The sequence below is a fragment of the Rhineura floridana genome, chromosome 11, assembly GCF_030035675.1.
Source record: "Rhineura floridana isolate rRhiFlo1 chromosome 11, rRhiFlo1.hap2, whole genome shotgun sequence".
In the NCBI taxonomy this organism is placed as follows: Eukaryota; Metazoa; Chordata; class Lepidosauria; order Squamata; family Rhineuridae; genus Rhineura; species Rhineura floridana.
This window is the reverse complement of record NC_084490.1, coordinates 73,366,025-73,387,937: the sequence shown is the minus strand read 5'-3', so window position 1 is coordinate 73,387,937 and position 21,913 is coordinate 73,366,025. Positions and strand designations below refer to the sequence as shown.

The 21,913-nt window shown below is 44.7% G+C and overlaps 1 protein-coding gene across 5 annotated transcripts in view; it reads right to left on the bottom strand.

Moving 5' to 3' along the window:
- Positions 1–21,913, bottom strand: part of TPPP (tubulin polymerization promoting protein) — a 93,530-nt gene that overhangs the window by 53,069 nt on the left and 18,548 nt on the right. For 4 of the 5 annotated variants that reach the window (XM_061591104.1, XM_061591105.1, XM_061591107.1 and 1 more), the window contains one exon: positions 15,255–15,569. In XM_061591104.1, the coding sequence (XP_061447088.1) occupies positions 15,255–15,565 (311 nt within the window). In that variant the 5' untranslated portion in view covers positions 15,566–15,569. Of the gene's footprint in view, positions 1–15,254; positions 15,570–17,024; positions 17,164–21,913 lie in introns of all 5 variants that reach the window. The other variant, XM_061591108.1, reaches the window with a different exon arrangement.

The window sequence follows — 21,913 nt, the reverse complement described above, 5'->3', positions numbered from 1 at the left end:
AATGGGTGTACTAAGGTGCAAACTGGGCTCTACTAAGCCAAATAGGGTGCTTGGGGGCAACCGTGTCAAGAGCCTGATGCACCTTGCTGTTCCACAGTGTGACAAGGGCTTCAACAGGGTCATCTGTTCTATCTACTGCGAACTCCCCCAGGGCATTCAGAAATCCTATGGATTCAATTAGCCTCTGGGGGCAGACCATCTTAATCTGTCCACCACTCCTGCAGGGAAGGATTCTAAACCTCACCAGGAAGTGGTCTGACCATGACATCCACCCCCCCTATCTGCAAGATCACCCCTTCCTCCATCTGGAGCAAAAACTAAGTCGAGGATATGCCCTGCCTTATGCGTCGGGCTGGTGACAACTTAAGATAGCCCCACGGTTGTCATGGTGGCCATGAAGTTCCATGCCAGAACACTAGAGGCAGCCTCAGCATGGACTGCCACCCAGAATTCAGCCAGAAATCACACAGGATTATCATTCTGGGCTCCTCCAATACTTCAGCCGAGATGGCCTCCGCCAGTTCAGTCAGAGACACTGCCAGGCAGCAGGGTGGACAGTACACCAGCAGCAACCCTAGTTTACTGTCTCCTTGGCCCAACACCAGGTACATGCTCACACGGCCAGCTCCAAGACAGAGTGACAGAGATGGAAGTTCTGTAGACCACAGCAACTCCTCCCCCTCCCGTCCCTGCAGCCTGTGCTGGGGTTGCACTGAATATCCAGGTGGGCAAAGCTGGGTCAGATCAACCCCTCCCAGCTCACCCACCCAGGTCTTGGTAATGCACACCAAATCATGGTTGAGTGTGGTCCTTTTGTGTACCAATCTGGTGTTAAACAACAACACACACAGGCCAGTAGGCACAGCAGATGAGCAACGAGAAACCCATCCATGAGAGGAGTGGCAGGGAGGAACAAAGTGTAGATAGCCTTGCCCTCATCTTCTATGGTAGTTCACCACCTCCCCATGGCTATACCTTCCTCTACCCGTGATCACTGAAATTGGGGTGGCATCATCCATCCTTCCTCCAGACTAAGACTCCTCCTAAACAACTGATATGGACCCAACAAGAGCCCACCAACAAAACCTGCCTGAACCAGTTATCCCAGTAGACTTCTGAGAGAATTGGGAACAGTCAGACCCACTCAATATCTTTCAGACAGGGCACATGTACTCCTTCCCAGTCTCACACCCATGGAGGGCCAGCCTTCTGCCAATTGCAGACTCTCACTCTGAAGGCATCTGGCGACCTTCTCCTATCATTTGGTTCACTGCACAGGCTCTCACCCTGCGCAGGAACTACACATGTGCCATATGCCCTCCCCACTACCAATCTCCTCTAGATTGGATTTAAAAAAAAGAAATAGAAGGGGGTAGTGCCCTCACCCTCGGGACTCTTTTTGGTGTCGCCCCTTCTGTGGCAACCCCAGTGGTGGCAGACCAGCTGCTTAAGGGCAGCTGGGCTTTTATGCCCCCTGACCCAGCCAGGAGTTTAGGCAAGAGGCTGCAAGATTAACTGCAGCCTCTCTCTGGAGACAGGACAGGCAGGAGGTCCCAGTCCTTGCAGCACTTACCAGGGACTTCAGCTGTCTCAAGAGACAGTAATCCAGAGGGGCGAGCAGCAAGCACCCAGATGCTCAGATGATCACTCCCGAGCAGGCCTTCTCCAGTCCCCCAGTGCTGCAGCTGTTCATCTCATAGTAGTGAGATGAACCCCCAAGACAGGAACATGTATTAGGCCAGTGCAATCTTAGCAGCCACATTATTTCAAACAAAGCACCACAGTGAACCAGATCCACAGTATTCTGGCAGACATACATGAAAAAGTCAGTTATCAATATCAAACTGCAGAGATCTGGAGATTTTAAGAGCCATTCTATAAATTATGCAGAAGGGTGTAGCAAAATTCTGTCAGTACAGTTCGGACTGGTGGGGCAGGTGAGATAGAGAAAGAATATAACATATTTTGGAATAGCTCACAGAAAAAATCTCTCACACATAAAAACTTGCATATTAAGGAAAGGACTACCAAAAATGTCTCTCCCCAGGATGTGTGATGCACACACGTGTGTGTGTTAATGTGGGGGAACATTTAAAAAGATATCAGACAGAAACACCATCTACAACCTGAAGTGGCACCGTTCATATTTCCACCACTTCAGAATCTAGGGAACTGGCAGACATTATAAAATAACACTTGAAAGCAGTCAATGGTGGCAATTCTAATTAGAATACTTCTGATCAACTTGGTATTTTTTCTCTTAATTTACTCCCATCCCCAGGCAGGAATGAGCAAAAACAGTGTGAGAGTGAAGCCTGCTAGTGAAAGTTGCTAAGAGATTTTGGGTGGGCAAAAGCTGTTCCTAGGGACACTAGACTACTAAACGAATGTTGCTTTGAGACATTGGTGTCCCACATTTTGTAAATAAGCAGTTTATTACAAAAGGCAGCATATTTCCAGTCCTCAGTCAGAACCTGAGCCTCTAAAAAAAGTTTGCTGGAACTTCCTATCTGTCAAGGAAACTGAGAATGCAAAACAATTTTTTTTAAGCTCCCCATAGTTTTTCTGAAGAAAACTTATATTAAACTGCAGCACTGAAAATTGTGTAAGTTAAAAAAAAACCCCACCAATAATACAAATAAACCCTTAGCTGTTACCAGTGTAACATGGTATGGGAAGAAGCACTTTGCCCCTAAAGTTAGGCAATGGAGTTATTAAAATCCTCAATCTTTTGTTTCCAGGAAAATACTGTGATGGAAACAGGGAAGTTAAGTTAACTCAGGTGTCCTGGCTAAACTCAGTTTCTGCCATTGTTGTATCCAGCCTCTTCATTTTCCCACTGAGGAAAAGTTCAACCATGCTTCCTTCACTTCCTATCTTAATCTCCTGTTTAGCAACCTAAAAATGTAAACAGATGCTATAATTCACCTCAGCAGTGGTTGCTATGGATACTTTTCTACAGTTGTGATGTTTTGGGGAGTGTTGCAGGAAACATGATGATAATTAAACAGTTCTTTAAAAAAATTGTGTCCTTGTGAGCCTCACCTCACCCAGTCCCACATAGCTGACCTAAGGAAAGCCCAAACAGAGACAAAAACAAAGAGAGCTTCCAGCATTCACCAGTGTCCATAGCAAGAGGTCAGAAATGCAGGATGTTAAGAAATGAGTGAAGTTCACACAGGCTTCTGGTGGGACGAAGTGGTGCCCTAAGGCAGGGGTGGCTAATCTGTGGCCCTCCAGTTGTTGCTGGACTTCAACTCCCAGCAGCCCCAACCAGGATGGCCAATAGTCGGGGATGATGGGAGCTGCAGTCCAAAAACATCTGGAGGTCCATACATTAGCCACCTCTGACCTGGAGAATCCCAGACACTGCTATTACACTCTTATCGCACTCTCCGTCCAAGGAGCACACTTTGTCATACATTCTTCTCTGTCCCTTTCTCCATTTTATCCTCACAACAATACTGAGAGATAAGCTAAACTGAGAAGTAGAAATAGCAACTGGACTAAAGCAATACAGTGCACACCATGGCTGAATGAGGATTTGAACCCAGGTCTCCCCAAACCTGGTCTAACACTCTCATCTCTCTACCACATTGGTTCTTACATTATATTACAGAATATGAAACAACAAAGTAGCATCAAGAGTCAAGACCTATGCTCAATTTACAAAAATCCAGCTCAATGGAACCCAAATAGTAACCTTTTAAGCAAGTACCAATTTGTGGACCAGTCAGGATTGTAATCTTGGTCTGAGAGCCTGTGGCCCCAGACTGCTGTCTACAGCATGTTCTATCTTACATATGAAGGGCTGAGTGCCACAGGAAGATTGTACAACAAACAGAGGTAGTAGGACATGATATCAAGGTGTCCTGTTTATGAGGAATCTGCTTTCTATCCAAAAGCCCTCATTCATAAAATCATGTTTCTGTGCTACATACATGCGCTTATAAATTAAAAGCCCTTTCCCTCATCATCACAACTTTCAAACTGGATAATAAAAATACCAAGTGGTGAACAAAGCCAAAAAGGGTATACACCCATTACTTTAACCTGGCATCTGGTTAACACCTTTCTGGAGTTAAAAATAAAAATCCTAGATATTAACAACTTTATTGAAGCCACAATGAAAACTCAATGAGGAATGGTTTCATATAATATTAACTTGCAGTCTTTCAGTAATACAAGCATCTATATATAGTACTTCAACTTCTCAGCAATTAGCATCTGAGCAAAAACATGCAAAAACTGTTTTTTTGATGGCAGCCCATTCTGTAACAAGATGCAATTAATAAGTTACACTGTGCTCTTTTGGCCCAAATCTCTTGCTGCCTCTTTTTAATAATGTCTCAAACAGCTCCAAGGGCTAGCTTCATCTGTTGCTTAGTTAGCATTTGAGAAGCAAATGTTTCCATTCTTCTACTCTACTCTCAGGATTTCTGCTTGCTTGGCATGTAGCTGTTGCAACCTAGTATCTTGATTAATGAATATTCTCTCTGCAGTTGAAAGTGGTCTTCAGGTCAACCTGTATCCACAACGCAGCATCATATTTGCTGGACAAATGTTACACAAGTGGAAGCAATTTTGATGTACCAGTTTCAGTAACCTATACTCCTTACCCTTGCTTGGGGTCTGAAATCTATTCAAAAATAAAAAGCAGATCACAGTCCCAATTCACCTTATTTTATCAGATGACAGTAAAAGTGGTGTAAATAAATAAAACTGGCAATCACTGATACAAAGCACAGTATGATATGCAACCTCCACCTGATATTCTGAGCAAAATTGTATGGAAACCTCACAAATTAGTCCCCAAATTTAGTAAACCTACAAGTTTTTTTTTAAGTGGGTGATTTGATCATTAGGAACATAGACAGTGTGTGTGTGGGGGGGGGTGATAGGCGTATAGACTGCAAGGTGATTTGCCTGCCTGGTGAGAGGATTGAGGATGTTGCTGGTCATCTAGATAGCTTGGTAGATAGTACTGGGGAGGAGTCAGTGGTTGCTGTGCATGTTGGCACCAATGACATATGGAAATGCAGTTGTGAGGTCCTGGAAGCAGAATTTAGGTTGCTAAGTAGGAGGCTGAAAGCCAGGACCTCCAACCTAGTTTTCTCTAAAATGCTTCCAGTTCCACATGCAGGAGGGTTTAGATTTGTTAGGCACTGAGGAACATTTTGGGACTAGCCGCACATGTACAAAAAGGATGGGCTCCACTTGAACGAAGATGGAACCAGACTGCTGGTGCTTAAAATCAAAAAGGTGGACAGAGTAGCTTTTAAACTGATTGATGGGGAAGAGCCAACAGAAGCTGAGGAGGGTCTGGTTTGGAACAGATCCACCCCTGGGATAAAGACATTAAAAATGATGAAAACCTAAATGGGGCAGGACTAGAATTAGGTATTATGAGTGCAGAGGCACATGATATCAGTTTAGAGAGGCCAAAGTACCAAAGATAATATGAACCACTCAAAAAGCACAGCATTCTTCAAATTAATAAAGGATTTGTTTTAAATGAATGGCAGTTGTGAAAAGCTCCCTCATTGCAAGCATTTGAAGCCGGAAACAATAATATTCGACATACATAAAGGGAGCGGTGGATAGTCTTCCTTGCTAAAATTGCAGCTACAAAGCTGTCAAGGACAATGGCCACATCTGTTTTTCTTGATTTATTGATTTACTATAGCTACTGAATGATTCCAACCTGGTTGCCTCAGGTGGGGTTTTTTCAAGAGACCTGTGTGACCTGCACAGTGGAAATGAGGCTACAGCAGCTGACTGGCAATTTGCACTTGTGTTGTTTACAACATGGGTGGAAATTTTCAGAAGTCAAGGCCCAGTATAGAGCAGGAGCATGCTATGGAAAAACAACTGCTTCTTCCTCCTCCCCCTCCCACTGCTTTGAAAAAAGTTTTTTATTATTTTGCTGGATTCTTCCCCTCAATTATCTAATTTTGGGTGGGAAGAGGCTTCAGTATATTTATAGTGTCTCTTAATGCTAGCATTAATGGTAGCAATCTGGTACAGAAAACCACATTTAAAATGTAACACTTGGTAACATCAGAAACACACACACACGCACAAACAAATGTTTCTATGGAGACGTCTATCTAAATAAATGCTCACAAGAGATCCAAGGCATGATGTCATTCAGGCCTGCCTGTGGCCATAGCAACATGCCAATATGAGAAGCAATATTTGGACTTTTTTTGATCAAGCAATGGCATTGAATTAGCATCTTTATTGCCATATTTTTCAATGGCTTCCACCATGGCAGTGGCTTTGAAAACAAAAAGTATTTATATATGAGCTATTTTATTACTACAGCTTGCCAGGCAACATGGCTTATGGCATATCTGCAGTATCAAATTCCTCCGAGCAGTTGCTGACCCGATAAAAAAGGAAAATTTATATGTCCAAAGCAGTATGTCATAGGTCCCTCACATCTATTCTTAGGAGATTTTGGCCCCTCAAATTAGATTTTGGCCCTCCCATATTAGGATATAAAACACACACAGTCAGATTCAATGGATTTTCAGGAGTATATGGCTACATTTTGCTTCTTGTAGCAGGATCCCCACACACACATACACCTTTTCTAATTGCAGCTAGTCTCCTTTCCCCAGAGGGCACAAGATTTAATCAATACATTTCATTTTCCCTAAGAGTTTGAGTCAAGTGCCCTTACAAAGTAATCAAGCACGGTGAAGTACTGGGCTGAAAGCAGGAAACAAACCACCACCACAAATAAGACAAAGATATTCAGTGAAAACACACATAAAGGCAGCTGACTCCTCCAGGTGTTGAAATCATCCCTTGCACCCATTACCACCACCACCACCACATGTGATTTTTCAGCCCCACTGAAAACTTTCATGAAGGAAGAGGCCACACAGAGGATCTAAACGACAACTTTACTATAACTAATTATATGCAGAGAACACGACCCACAACATGGTGCTGCTTGTAAGGCAGGCCTGGAACTGAAACTGCCACAGCCTGGGGCTGACTCAGCAGTTCCTGGTATGGCAAGCCTGGAGGGCCAATACACTACACCCTTCCCCCCTAGCTCTCATAGTCCTGAAGATACTTGGGATGAGCCCTGGTGTGGGTCAATCGACAACAATTTTGCATTGAAGCTGATGGTGCATCCCCTAGTTCCCCATTTGGCTCTGGTTCATGCTGGTCCACTTCAGGGTCCAGGCACAACTGCTCTTGTCTAGCATCAGGAGCAGCCACTGGCCCATTTTCTCTTTCCACTTGAGTATTTCCAGCACCCTCAGAGAGACTGATGGAGCTGGGCTTTGTCCTCTCATCTGGTCCACATGGCCATCTGGTGTTTGAGCGCTGTAGGACAATGGGCACGTGGCTTAGGTCACAGTGGCAGGAATCCACATTTCACCAGCACCGTAGTTCCTGACATACACAGGGTCACCTGGGGTGAACACCCATGCAGGTTCTTGAACTGCAACGGACTCCCTTGGTTGGTCCTTGGTCAAGTCAGGATGCAACCGATCAAGCAGAGTCATTAGTCATCTGTTCATTAATAGCTCAGCTGTGCTCCTTCCAGTTGTGACACAAGGTGTGATGTGTTGTGTCAGGAGAAAACTTGAAGGCGTCGGTTCCAGTCACCTTCTACAATCCGTTTCAATGCATCCTTTGCTGTCCTGACCATCCACTCAACCTGACCATCCTCTCAGCCTGGCCATTGGTTGCTGGATGAAAAGGGGCTGAAGTGACATGCCGAATCAATACATTATCCAGGAATGTGAGGAATTCCGCAGATGTGAACTGGGCCCCATTGTCTGAGACAATGGTGTTTGGCAACCCATGTGTTGTGAACAGCCTGCATAAGGTCTCGATAACGATACGAGATGTCATTGACGATACCGGAACCACTTCTAACCATTTGGAGTACGAATCAACAACAATCAAGAAAGTTTGTCCCTGGAAGGGGCCTGCAAAGTTGATATGAAGCAGTGACCATGGTGTTTTTGTTTATTCCCATGGGTGCACTGGGTAATGTGGTGGAGCTGGTCTTGAAACCTGACACTTCTCACTTCTCTTGACGCATTCTTCAATCTCACTGTCCATCTTGGGCCACCATACATAGCTGCACCCAGAGCCTTCATTTGCACTATACCAGGGTGTCCGACATGTAGGGCCTCCAACACCCGATGTCTCAACACAGTAGGAATGACAACTCTATTTTCCCACAGGAGGCATCCCTTGTGCACTGATAGTTCATGTTGTTTGGATACAAATGGTCAGAATTTCTCCTCAAGCTTCCCTAATAGCCATCCCCTCCACACTCAGTTGAGAACATGGGCAAGAACTGGATCCTTGGATGACGCAGTGGCAATATTCCCAGCATGGAGGGGTGGTTCCAGTAATGACTCGATCTCTAACAGCATCACATCCAATGGAGGGGTTTCATCAACCCCAGCAGAAGAGAAAGGAAGGCGGCTCAAAGCATCAGCATGGGCAATGCTCCTGCCAGGCCGATGTTGCAATGTGTAATCATACGTGTTCAGGAAAATCGCCCACCGCAACATGCGTGGAGATAATATTTGAGGCGTCTGCTGGTTAGGGGCAAACAATCCCAATAACAACTTGTGTCAGTAGCGATAGTGAGTGGTTGACCATAGACATAGTCATGGGATTTTTTTACACTAGCCACAATATACACACTGACCTGGAGTGCTTTGCAGTGGTTTCCACAAGACCCAAGCTGATGTCCTAATCCAGTCTAAGAAGAAATGATATCTCCTTTTAAGCCTCTATGCATGAAGAAAACACTCTCTGTGCCTCAGCATCCCACCTTCGGCGCCAGTGAAAAGTATCATGAAGGAAGAGGCCGCACAGAGGATCTGACAATAACAAGAACTTCACTATAACTAACTGTATACAGAGAACAAGGCCCACAGCATGGTGCTGCTTGTAAGGCAGGCCTGGAACTGAAACTCCCACAGCCTGGGGCTGACTCAGCAGTTCCTGGTATGGCAAGCCTGGAGGGCCAATACACTACACCCACACTTACATTGTATTTCTTCCAACCATGCTAGAAATGAAATATATCTGAGGGCTAAATAATATGCCTTGATATATTCTATATCCGATATGCTAAATAATATGCCTTGATATTCTATATCCGATATGTCTAAATTCAAGTAATCGAAGTATTGCAGTGAGGTAATCCAAATTCTGAGCCAAGTAAAGCAGAATCCTGATATCTGTATGAAGTTATGAAGACATTTGAGCATGCATATGCTTGTTTTGTATTATTTATCCCACTTTTACTACCCATGGGGTGCCAAGCACTATGTACAACCCCAAGAATCCTAGAAATGCTGAGTCATGCCATTGCTTCTGAAACTAGCAAATATTGGTCCTAGAATTCTATATTCATAACCTTAGGGACTAGAAAGTTATTTTATTTTTAATGAAAACTGAGAATGCTCTAAGCGATATACAGCAGCTGTGAGGGCAGCAAAAAAGAGTTATTTTGCTGTCAGTATTAAGGCATCACTCTCCCGCCCAGTGGAGCTTTTTAAAACTGTACGAGGGCTTTTACATCTTGGCCCTCGGGATACTATAGATTCATCTGTAGCCCGCTGTGATGAGTTCGCTGGACACTTCCAAACTAAGATCGCTTGCATTCGTCGGGACTTAGACTCCAATATTATAGCAGTTGGATTCAATGAAGCATCCAGACCACGGTCTTGTCCTCATTTATTGGATGAGTTTCAGTTGGTGCAGCTTGAGGATGTTGACAAGATCCTTGGACTGGTGCGGGCGACCACGTCTGTGCTGGATCCTTGCCCCTCTTGGCTGGTGAAAGCTGGCAGGACCGGAACCGCTGGCTGGGCCAAGGAGGTAATCAATGCCTCTTTGCGAGAGGGTGTGGTCCCTGACTGCCTAAAAGTGGCGGTAGTGAGACTGCTCCTGAAGAAACCCTCCTTGGACCCAGATAACTTGAACAACTATAGACCTGTGGCGAATGTTCCGTTCCTGGGCAAGGTTCTGGAACGGGTGGTGGCCGGCCAGCTCCAGGGACTCTTGGATGACACTGATTATCTTGATCCGTTTCAATCCGGTTTTAGGCCTGGGATTGGTACCGAAACAGCCTTGGTCGCCCTGTATGATGACCTTTGTCGGGAGAGGGACAGGGGGAGTGTGACCCTGTTGATTCTCCTTGATCTCTCAGCTGCTTTTGATACCATCGACCATGGTATCCTTCTGGTAAGGCTCACGGAGTTGGGAGTTGGGGGTATTGCTTGGCAGTGGCTCCGCTCCTACTTGGTGCATCGTCAACAGAAGGTAGTGCTTGGGGAACACTGCTCAACACCCTGGACTCTCCATTGTGGAGTCCCACAGGGATCGGTACTGTCCCCCATGCTTTTCAACATCTATATGAAGCTGCTGGGTGCGGTCATCAGGAGTTTTGGAGTGCGTTGTCACCAGTACGCTGATGACACGCAACTCTATTTCTCCTTTGCATCTTCCTCAGGTGAGGCTGTTAACGTACTAAACCGTTGCCTGGCCGCGATAATGGATTGGATGGGAGCTAACAGACTGAAACTTAATCCAGACAAGACCGAGACACTGTTAGTGAGTGCCTTCTCTGCCCAGATGGTGGATGCTCACCCTGTTCTGGATGGGGTTACACTCCCCTTGAAAGAACAGGTTCGTAGCTTGGGAGTTCTTTTCGACCCTTCCCTGTCTCTTGAGGCTCAGGTAGCCTCAGTGGCACGGAATGCTTTCTACCATCTTCGATTGGTAGCCCAGCTACGTCCCCATCTGGACAGTGATGACCTCGCCTCAGTCGTTCATGCTCTGGTAACTTCTAGATTGGACTACTGCAATGCGCTCTACGTTGGGCTGCCTTTGAAGATAGTTCGGAAACTACAGTTAGTCCAGAATGCAGTGGCCAGATTGTTGACGCGGACCAGAATGTCCGCTCATATAACACCTGTTTTGGCCCGTCTGCACTGGCTTCCTATTTGTTTCCGGGCTAAATTCAAAGTGCTGGTTTTGACCTATAAAGCCTTACACGGCATGGGACCGCAATACCTGGTGGAGCGCCTCTCCCAATATGAAACTACCTGTACACTGCGCTCAACATCTAAGGCCCTCCTCCGAGTACCATCCCATCAAGAAGCTCGGAGGATGGTGACTAGAAATAGGGCCTTTTCGGTTGTGGCTCCCAAACTGTGGAATGGTCTCCCTGATGAGGTGCGCCTGGCGCCGACGCTGCTATCTTTTCGGCGCCAGGTGAAAACCTTTTTATACTCCCAGGCATTTTAAAGTGTATTTTTACAGTATATGTTGTATTCTGGATGTTGTTTGGTTCTCGTGTTGTTTGTGTGTTTTTGTTTTTTTGAGTTATTGTATTTATTGTATTTATATATTGTGCCTGCTTTTACCTTTTATGTACACCACCCAGAGAGCCTTCGGGCTTAGGGCGGTATATAAATTAAATTAATTAAATAAATAAATAAGGGGAAACTTCCAGGGAGGCAGCAACCAAGGTCCAGGAAGCTGCCCCCACCGGCCAACCAGCCAGCCACCTGTCATAGAGGGTTCTGGACAGCCCCAGACACCCCCTCAGGCTGCCCTAGCCCTCCCAGCAGTGTGTACTGCCCATGCAGACCCCCTTTCCATCCGTAAAGGGGGGAGTGATCACCACTGCAGCCCCCATGGAGCTCCCCCAAATACTGACTTAGCTAACCTCTGCACAGGGGAGGCAGCTCCCTGGGCACAGGAGCAAGGCAGCTAGGGGAGCCTGCCAGGTGCAGTGGGCTCTAACCCTCGGGCCACACACCCCTAATGCTGTGTCTTTCCCTTGCAGGCATGCTATTCCCTTGGAGCCAGCGGCGACGGCAGCCCACGCAGTTGCATCGGAGAGGCGCAGCTGGTGTGAGAGGCATGTCCACACTCTAGTAGGTGACGCCACTAGACAGCTGCTCCCAGAACCTCTCACTGTGTGTCCTCCTTGCCTTGCAAGTTTTGCCACTGACATCACAGTCCAGCAGCCCACGTGTATCAGCACAGCAACACGAGCAGCAGTAGTGGAAGTAAGCTGTGAACATCCCCAGGAAGCCCATCTGCAGGGAAGGAGACACCATCTGGCACTGCTGACATCTGGTGGGAACTGGCAGCATGTCACCCCCAAAGCCCCCCCCCCACGTTTCCCCCTGATGTTGCCGCCTCCTCCTCTCTTCACAGGCTGGGACCCACCTGGAACAGAGACCACCATGGCGACTGTCCGTGTCAGCACAGTGGAGGCCCACAGGCATCAACAACCACCCCCAATTTCTGCTTCACTGGGCAAGTAGCTGGCAGGCCATCACGTGCAATAAAGATCACTCAAGTTGCTGCTCAAAATTGTATTGTTCTTCACTGGGGGAATCAGGTGGCCTGAGCAGGGAAGGGGAGGGCAGGGGTGGGCAAGGCTGGGTTATGTACCTCTGCAATTCCGGCTGCAATCCAATACACACTAACTATGGGAGCAAGCAGAGCTTGGGAAAGTTACTTTTTTTGAACTACAACTCCCATCAGCCCAATCCAGTGGCCATTCTGGCTGGGGCTGATGGGAGTTGTAGTTCAAAATGGTAACTTTTCCAAGCTCTGGGAGTAAGCCCCATTGAACTGAATGCAGCTTATGCCTGGGTAGACATGTATCAGATTGCAGCCTCATCCCCCAAGAGGCCTGTATGCTGCTGCAGCTGCTGCTGGCAGTTTCGCGGAGGGGCCCTTTGAGAGAGGAGATGTGGAGGTGGCAGGCCAGGAACACAGCCGACCCCCATGCATGCTCCCCCACTAACAACTTGGGTGGACCCTTCCTAGGCACAGGCGGGTGGAAGTGGAGTTGGGGAGAGTGGTGGTGGGGGAGTGTCAATCCCCCAATGGGGAAGCAGGAAGGGACGCTCTCAAGGGAGGCTAGCAGATGGGGGTATGAGTTGCCACACCCCAGAATTGACCCTGCAGCAGACCTGGGCTGGGCAGGTGTGTGCTGATGAGGACCAGCGGGGCTGTGGTTTCAAAGGCTGAAGACCTCCCTGGCAATGTGGTCACATGCAGATGCTCCCAGGGGATCCACACCATAGTGGGAAGGGGCCTCCACCTACAATCCCTCCCAGTCCCCCTCCCCACCCTATATTCCAAAGGAAGTCTCCAGTGGCCAGGTAATGGAGGCCAAAGAGCACCTTCTGCAGCACAGGGATGTTGCTGCTAGCGTGGTGGTGGGCTTCCAGGTGGGCAGCCAGCATCACACACAGGTCCTCAATGACCTCCCTGTCCTGTGTGTTAATTGAATTTAATTAAATTGTGACAAAGTTATACCTACAACTTTCTGATCAAGCAAACTTGAAATTGAAAATTGAAAATTAATCAGAAAAGAACAGGAGAAATAATCTTGATTAATACAAAATTTAGTTATTTTAATTCATTACCCTTTCCCCAAGATGTTTCCATATGAAAAAACTTCTCCTGGGCCATGCATTTCCTTAACAAGATAAAGAGGGACCAAGAATAATGAACATGTGTTGAAAGGAGTGAGGAAGTAAAGGAATAGTTCCCGCCCCCTCTCCTCAGGCATTTTCTGGAGTTGGGATTGTCTCCCTTCCATAACCTATAGTTGGGTATTAAAACTCTCTCCCCTCACATTCTGCCAATATCACTTTGAAAATGATTTACTCTTACATTAATATTCCACCTTTCTTCAGAAGAGTTCAACGTCTTCCTTTTGCCATTTTATTATCACAACAACCCTGTGACTAGGTTAAGCTAAGAAGCAGTGAGTAGCCCAAGGTCACCCAGTGAGTTTCTTGGCTGAGTGGGGATTTGAACTCTAGTCTCTGACATCGTTGGTCCAACACTCCAACCACTACATCACACTGGCTCTCTTCATAAAATTATAATAATTTGTCATGTCAGTATGAAATTTGGTATGCAGAATATAACTGAAACTGGGTATAATTTGGCAAAATGTCACTTGCACTGTGTCTTGGTCTTTCAGTTAAGCATTGGGCTTAGCGTGTACATAGGTGAGGGCAGATATGTTTCCAGTAAAAAATTCATCAGATACATTTCAACCAAGTGCTTGGGGAAGCTATATCTGTATAATTTCTGCCTGGATATTCATTGCATGTTGCTGTGGTGAAAAAATACTGAGCATTTTATGTATTAACAAAAACTCATTCTGTTTTGTCTTATTTCCCTTTAATCAACTAAGAGTTTTTACATTGGGTGACAGAGCTAGCAGGGAGTTCTTTTTTTTTTTAAAGGGGAGCATTAAGAAATGTGTTCCCCATATATGGATTCTGAAGTGGTACAGTCTATTCTGTTCCCTCATTCTTCACATTCTTCACAGGAAAGTGCTTTACACCATGTCAGACCATGTCACACTATTAATTTAGAAATTAATATTCTAAACCAAATTAAGGTATTACTATTTGAATTTAAAGCCTTTAACAGCTTTTACAAGTGCCATATCATGTTTGTTCCTCACTTGCAAAGACCTGAGAGAGCACCCATACTCTGGAATTCCTTGCTCATTAACATTAGGCAGGCACCTTCACTGCATCATTTTCAGTCCTTCCTAAAAACTTTTTTGTTTAGTTAAGCCTTCCAGATATGTAATCTTAACACACATAATTGTTTTTAAACTGCTGATTTTATTTATATTTTGATTTTTTATGTTAACTTGTTTTAAATATTCAATTTTATCAGTATTTTAATGAATAATTTAATATTGTTTTATGTAACTGGATTAGAGCTTTTCGTTGATTAAGCAAGTACTTTCAAATAAATAAATACTTTATTTTTATAAGTCCATTGATTTCAATGCATGTACTCTGAGTATGACCAACACTGGCTATCAATGCATTTTAGCCTGGAACATGTCACCTGTGAATGTTAACTTAGTATAGAAATGAAACAGATGTGCAATCTAAATCTTTGAAGCAGGGGGAGGTAATCCGGTGCCTTCCAGACAGTGCAGGACTATAATTCTGATCATCCCTGACCATTGCCCAGGCTAGTTGAAGCTGGAATCCAACATCTGGAAGGCACCACATTGATTATCCAATGTATCTTTAAAGACAATTGTTATGATGGAAACATGAAAAGATGTAATTGGTGTGGATGTAGATCACATATTCCACTTACTATTACTCACAAAGACTCAACAATGTAAACATCAGAGAGAAAGGAATGTAGAATAAGGCTGAAGGAGCAGAGGAAGAAATTACTTGATTTTGCTGAAGACGATGTCAACATCGGTGAGGGTCACATTCTTGCTGTCAATCACATGGCAGTCCTTGCACAACTTGGACCAGTTTTTCCCATGCATCTCTTTCCCTGTAGCTCTTGTATCTCCATGGATGGCAAATTTTCTGAAAGCCTCTTCGAGAGCACTTAACTCTGGCCCAGAAGCCCCATCATGGGAGCTGTTTGATTCACAGGATAACCTTTTGGCTGCTTTTTCTTTTGCAGGATCTGCAGGAGACTTTGGAGGAGTTTTGTTCACATGCTTGGTGAGCTTACTTGTGTTGTCAGCCATTGTGCTAAAAAGAAGATTGAGAAGAAGTAGCTGATTCTCTGTAGGCTACTGCGTGCATTAACACAAAAATCAAGCTCTATCTAAGTATAATTGCCATGTTTTGGCCTTTTCGGGAAATAAACCAATGTACAACATTTTTTGTTTTGGTGAAGCCGATCTTAGAACTGAAAAGTGTTCATTCCCACATAAATGTTAAACATGTGATTACTTGGAATGAGTAAATGAAGCCTACTTTACACATGCTGTAGAATAAGCTAGCAGAGTGGACTGTACCATTTCAGCCTATAGGTGAATGGCACTACTGAACACTTCCCTGTGTGTAAAAAAAAAACCTCCTGAAGAAAACTTAAAAAAACACCCCAAAACTAGCATTTCAAGGATAAAATGTTCTAAACTAAACTGCTCCCTGCTATGATAGTTTTCTACTTCCAGAGTCCCCCTCCTCCAATACAGAGTAGCAATCAAAACAGGCAGACCCAGCCCACCTACGATCCTGACTGAGCGGCATGAGTATGCTAGGTCTCAGCCTTCCCAGATGTAATACCAAGGGCAGCATTTTCATATCGCCTCATCTGCCTTTGGAGGAGTCCATTTGTTCATTCAAGTGCCAGTCATGAAGGGCTGAGCATTCCAGCAAGAGATTGGGCAATGTATGTGTATGTGAGAGACATGCTTAAGAATGGCATTCGGGGTTAATTTTGAACCTCAATAGTAGTTCAGAAAAGCAGATAACATTTTTCTTTGATTTCAAACAATAGTTTCCTTAAAGGGAACTGTTATTCTATTTCTGTAAATGCAAGCAAACTGTCTTAAGTAGGTACGTGCCCAGGAAAGGCAGCGCAGCATATGGGAAAGCACAGGATCGATGCCTGTGCAGAGCCAGCTGAAGCGCATACAAAGCGTGGAACACCTGCTTCATCTCCCCATTTGCTCCAAGGGGTCTCATTCTGCACTCTCCAAATGCAAGGAAACCTATGAGCGATGCAGCTACCCAGACTAGCAGGCAACAGCATTATTATTATTGTTGTTGTTTGTTTCTACTCCGTCTTTTGGCCAAAAGGCCCTCAAGGCGGCTTACAAAAAAAATAAACACAAATATAAAAATACAGCAATAAAAATAATACAATTTACAAAAAGCAGCAGTTACAACATCCAATAAACTACATTAACAAACCGCAAAGCAAAGCATCAGCAGCAACAGAGTGAAAGAGAGGCAATGAGAGCTACTCGTACACTGGTTGCTTCTGTCAAGGCAGCCATGGTGGCTTTCCAAACCACAATATCTGTTTACAAATAATGTACATAATAAAAACAAAGATTTTTTTAGATCATATTATTCAGATGAGTATCTGAGCAATGGTAAGATCTCCATGTGTGAGTTTGATGTGATTCATTTTTAAGATAGCCGGCAAATAAATCAACAAACATTATTAGCCCATAAAAATGTTTAATAGCTCACCTAATCACAAGGGAGACAAAGATGATTCAGCAATCTGGCTGCAGTCTCAGACTAGTTATGTTATAAGTAGTACATTTACACAAGCAGAGGTTCTCAAACAAGCTCTACTCCAAAAATTCCATTCGGGAACCTGGAAAGGCTGCAGAACAGTCAGGAATCGCTGTATTAATTCATTTCTCTGACAATGGAGATCAGCTGTTCTGACTAAGGCTGGATAACAGGCTAACACGGCCCTATCATAAGTTCAGTCTACTAATTTTCCCCTAAAATTTATTTATTGAATTTATATTTCAGGGCGAATTTATATCCCACCCTTCCTAACAAATATATCAACAAACCTATTTAACAGCAAAAAGAAAAGCATTCTAAAAACAGTTAATAACATTCTAAAACATGGTTACAGTTAAAAACATTATTTCATCCAATGATCTCCCGATTGCCAGGAACAGCCCCCTTTAGCCATCAAATGCCTGGGTAAACTGGAAAGTTTTCAAATTTCTCCTAAAAATCAATACTCATGGAAACAGAAGCATCACACTGAGGAGGACATTCCACAAAAGGGGAGCCACCACTGAAAAGGCCCTGTCACAGGTCAGTGCCAACCAGGTAGCCCCCTGGTGGCTGCATAATGAACAAGGCCTTGCCTGTCGATCGTAGGGTCTGGGATGGTTGATAATGGGGAAGGTGCTCTTTTAGATACTTGGTTCCACTCCATTTAGGGCTTCATATGCTAGTACTAATACCTTGAAATGGGCCCAGTAGCTCACCGACAGCCAGTGCAGCACTTTCAGAACCAGTGACATATGGTTCCATCAGGCTGTCCAACTTACCAGCCTAGTAGCCACATTCTACGCTAGCTGCAGCCTCCAAACCATCTTCAGCCCCACATACAGCGCATTACAGTAGACCAGACAGGACATCACCAGAGCATGGACAACTGAGACCAAGCTATTCTGGCTCAGGAACAGCTATAGCTGGTAAGTCAGACTCAGCTGGGCATAAGCACTCAACCACAGAAGCCATTTAGGACCCTAGTGACAAGTTGGAATCCAGGAGTACTCCCAGACTATGCACCTGTTCCTTCAGAGGGAGTACAACCTCACCAAGAATAGGCTGTACATTTAATTTCCCGACATGGGAACCACCCACAGCACTTCTGCTTTATCAGAATTCACCCTCATTGGTCCCCATCTAATAATAAATAATAAATAATAATAAATAAATTTTATTTCTAGGCTGCCTATCTGGCTGCACAAGCGGCCACTCTAGGCGGCGTACAAGATAAAGTACTATGATCTAGCCTATCACTGCCTCCAGACACTTGTCTGACACTTCACAGCCTCTCCTGATTTGGATGGAATGGAGAGATAGAGCTGTGTGTCATCAGTATCCTGATGGCACAGTGCTTCAAATCTGTGGATGACGGTTCCCAACAGTTTCATAGAGATGTTAAACAATGTAGGAGACAGAATGGACCCTGGTGGGACCCCACAGCCCAAAAGCCATGGAGCCGAGCAGCACCTTGTACTAGTTTCTGATAGCGGCCTTCCAGGTAGGAACGACTGCAACACAGTACTTCTAACTCCCACTTCCTTCAGTCACTCCAGAAGGAAACCATGGGCAGTGGTGTCAAAAGCTGCTGAGACATCAAGCAGAACTAACAGGGTCACATTGCCCCTGACTCTCTCCTAATAAAGTCATCAGTCAGTCATCAGAAGGCAGACTGCATCTCAATAATCTGCTTCCTCCAGACATGCCTGCAGCTGGTTGGCCACCACCCTCTCAATCACCTTGCCCAGGAAGGGAATATTAGAGACTGGACAGTAGCTTTCTAAAACCTCTACATTTCCCAGCTCGGGGACACTTCTCAGCACCCTGGCCTAGAGCCCATGTTTTCATACAACAATGGGTTTTGACAATTATGCCGGTGCTGAAGGGGGAAAAATGAGTTATGTATGTGCTTTTATTTGCTAAACAACAAAAAGGCTTGTTAAGTGGTCCACCAAGGCCCCCAGCAACTTTCAAAAACAAAAAACCCACCAAAAACCACATCAGCTACAATTCTATGCACACATACTAGGGAGTATACCTTGTTAAACATGATGGGACTTGCTTCTGAGTAAACATGCTTAGGATTCCTCTGTGAGTATCCTGAAATCCATCCTACTGTTCCAAATATCCATCATGTGCACACTGAGCTATGGTAGAATTATAGAACAATCATGGTTTTCAGGGAAACCATTGACACACACATCCCCTGCTAAGCAGGGCAATGTGAACAATCCCCCGCCTCTTTGAAAACAGGTCCTCATCTGTGCTAATCTTCCCTGCTGTATATCTGCCAAGCAACAAAACATATGAGTACCCACTGCAAATATACCTTGTGGGTGTTTAATTATTAAGACTTAAAATTATACATTATATGTAGGTTTCTAGTATTTGTATCCAAACAATGTACTTTGTTCCCAACCACAATTAATTAATTATCTCTTTTCTTCCCCCCAAACTCCTAGAAGTGAGTCTGACCCATCTCTCTGCATTAATAACAGACAGCACATTCACCATAGCTGTTATTTCTGTTAGGAGTATTTCCATAGACGTTATCCAGTATCCAGAGAGCCAGATGGGAACCTCAGGGTCTAAGGCTGGAACCTAGCCTAGCTAACTATCTGGTCCTTGGGGTGCTTAAACCCCAGAGGTATGCAACATTTACTCCTGTGACACTTGTTTTTCTAAATTCTGTTGAATATTTTACACTTATGTAAACTGTTTAGATATTTTCTCTCTCTTTTGATTCACTGATCTGTAAATTTTGTTAAATAAGAGCAAAAGCATAAAGTCTCTGGACTGATCACGCCTATATCAATTCAAGGAGGCAGGCCTTCTGTTCTTGCCTGGTCAAAAGACCAGTAGACTTTGCTAGCTGCACCTCAGTAACTCTGAGGGGAAGGGCTCAGTGGTAGAGCATCTACTTTGCCTACAGAAAGTCCCAAGTTCAAACCCCAGCACCTCCAGGTAGGGCTGGGAATGTTCCCTGTCTGAAACCCTGCCAGTCAGAAATACTGAGCTAGGTGGTCCAATGGTCTGCCTTGGTATGAAGCGGCTTCCTGTGTTCCTATGAACTGAAAAGTATACCTTCCATGTCTGGATTTGGGTGTCCTCTCTGGAGCCCTGGTGTGACCCTGACATCAAGGTGAGCAGGAACAGGATTGTTGGCAAACACTGACCCAGGCAACAAAGCTTCTTGGATGTTTTTAGCTGGATGCCTGTTAAAAGATTATTGCCTCTGGGTACAGAAAACAACTACTCTGAGGGCTTTTACACACATTACATAGAAGGAAACCCAGGTTTGTCACTGAAAGTATTCTGGTCAGGAAGGCACACCTAGTCATGACTTGCTAATGGTCTGGTTTGCATGTCACATTGAGCCAAAGTTAAACCCTAGTTTAATAAACAAACCACACTTAAATCAACCCACAGATGATCAAACAAACCTGTTTCATCATGAGCCACCTACTTAGTTCTCCCCACCCAATATCCCAGAAGCCTTTGCAGCACCCTAGTACTGCCCTTGCCTCACTGCATCAGCATGCTCCTTCCCATTGACTGGCTGGGAGGGTGTGGAAATCTCAGAGTTCTTTGCCCACTCTTGTCAAAAGCCAGTTCCTTCCCCCAAAGTTAACAGTGTACAGTTTCTTAAACCTTTCCTTTCACAGCTCTGTTCTGCTTTATTCCCCTGTCTGGCAATCACCCTTCACATTACTTCATTACTCCTCTTTAGATGGTAGATAGTGCTATTTTAATGTACATTTTAATTGCTGATGTTTAAATGTTTTTCAGGTTAGCCTATACATTTTCATGTGTACACCTATAACATCTTACACCTAAAAAAGCAATGTATGAATCGCTCCTATCTGGTAATAGGGGAAAAAATGGAAGTCTTCACACACAGACATGCGCCCCAAATCCAGATGGATGAATATGATTATGGCTGCTTAGTGGCAAGGGAAAGTCTCTCTATGCATGTTTTGTTGTGGTGTAAATTAGTACATTTGTTAAGCAGAGAGTAACAGCGGTCTGAAATGCGAGTGTGCCAGTGTATGTGTGCGTTTACCTAAGAAAGCAGGCTTTTACCCTGCATTAGGATCACTGAGACTTAAAACTTAGTAAAATAAGAAAAGCTACTTTATTTATAGAAATACATAGTAGATAGAAAGGCATACCAAGTTCTAACTAATTAACTGTTGGAGGCACAACGCCCAGGCTTGGGAGCTGACCTCATGGCTAGGAGAGAGAGAGCAGAGACAAAGGTGTCTCCTCTCTCCCGGACAGTCAGAGAAGAGAAAAAGGAGGAGGGGCAGGTAAGCTTCCCTATCAGTCTAACAGCTGGAAGGAAGTCAGTCAGATCATCACAGATAAAGGTAATCAAGCCTATCCATCTGGAGGACCCTAATTCTGTCTCCCTTCTGGAACATAGACAAAAGAACAAAAGAGGAGTTGCTCTTGCCCCACTTCCAACATGTTTAAATCTCTTCTTTATTACTCCTTCAGTATTTTCAGAACTGAGTTCTAGCACTGAAAAGGGGTTTCAGTTTGGTGTGTCCTGTAAATGTCTCTAGAAGCCAGCCACTAGCAGAGTCCTTCAATACCCAAAGAACAAGCCCAAGTTTCCAAAGTCTAAAGTAAAGCATGTGTTGAATGTCAGTTCTTAACAGAAAACAAATAATACACACCTCAGGCAAATTGGAAGTCATCCTAATGCTCAAGGATATGGATCTCACCTTCGGAAGCATTCTGCCAAAGCCTCAGACATTCAGATGACACCTGAATGACATCAGAAGTCATTCAGATGACTTCCATTTTACACACAGCAGGCATAACAGTCAGGA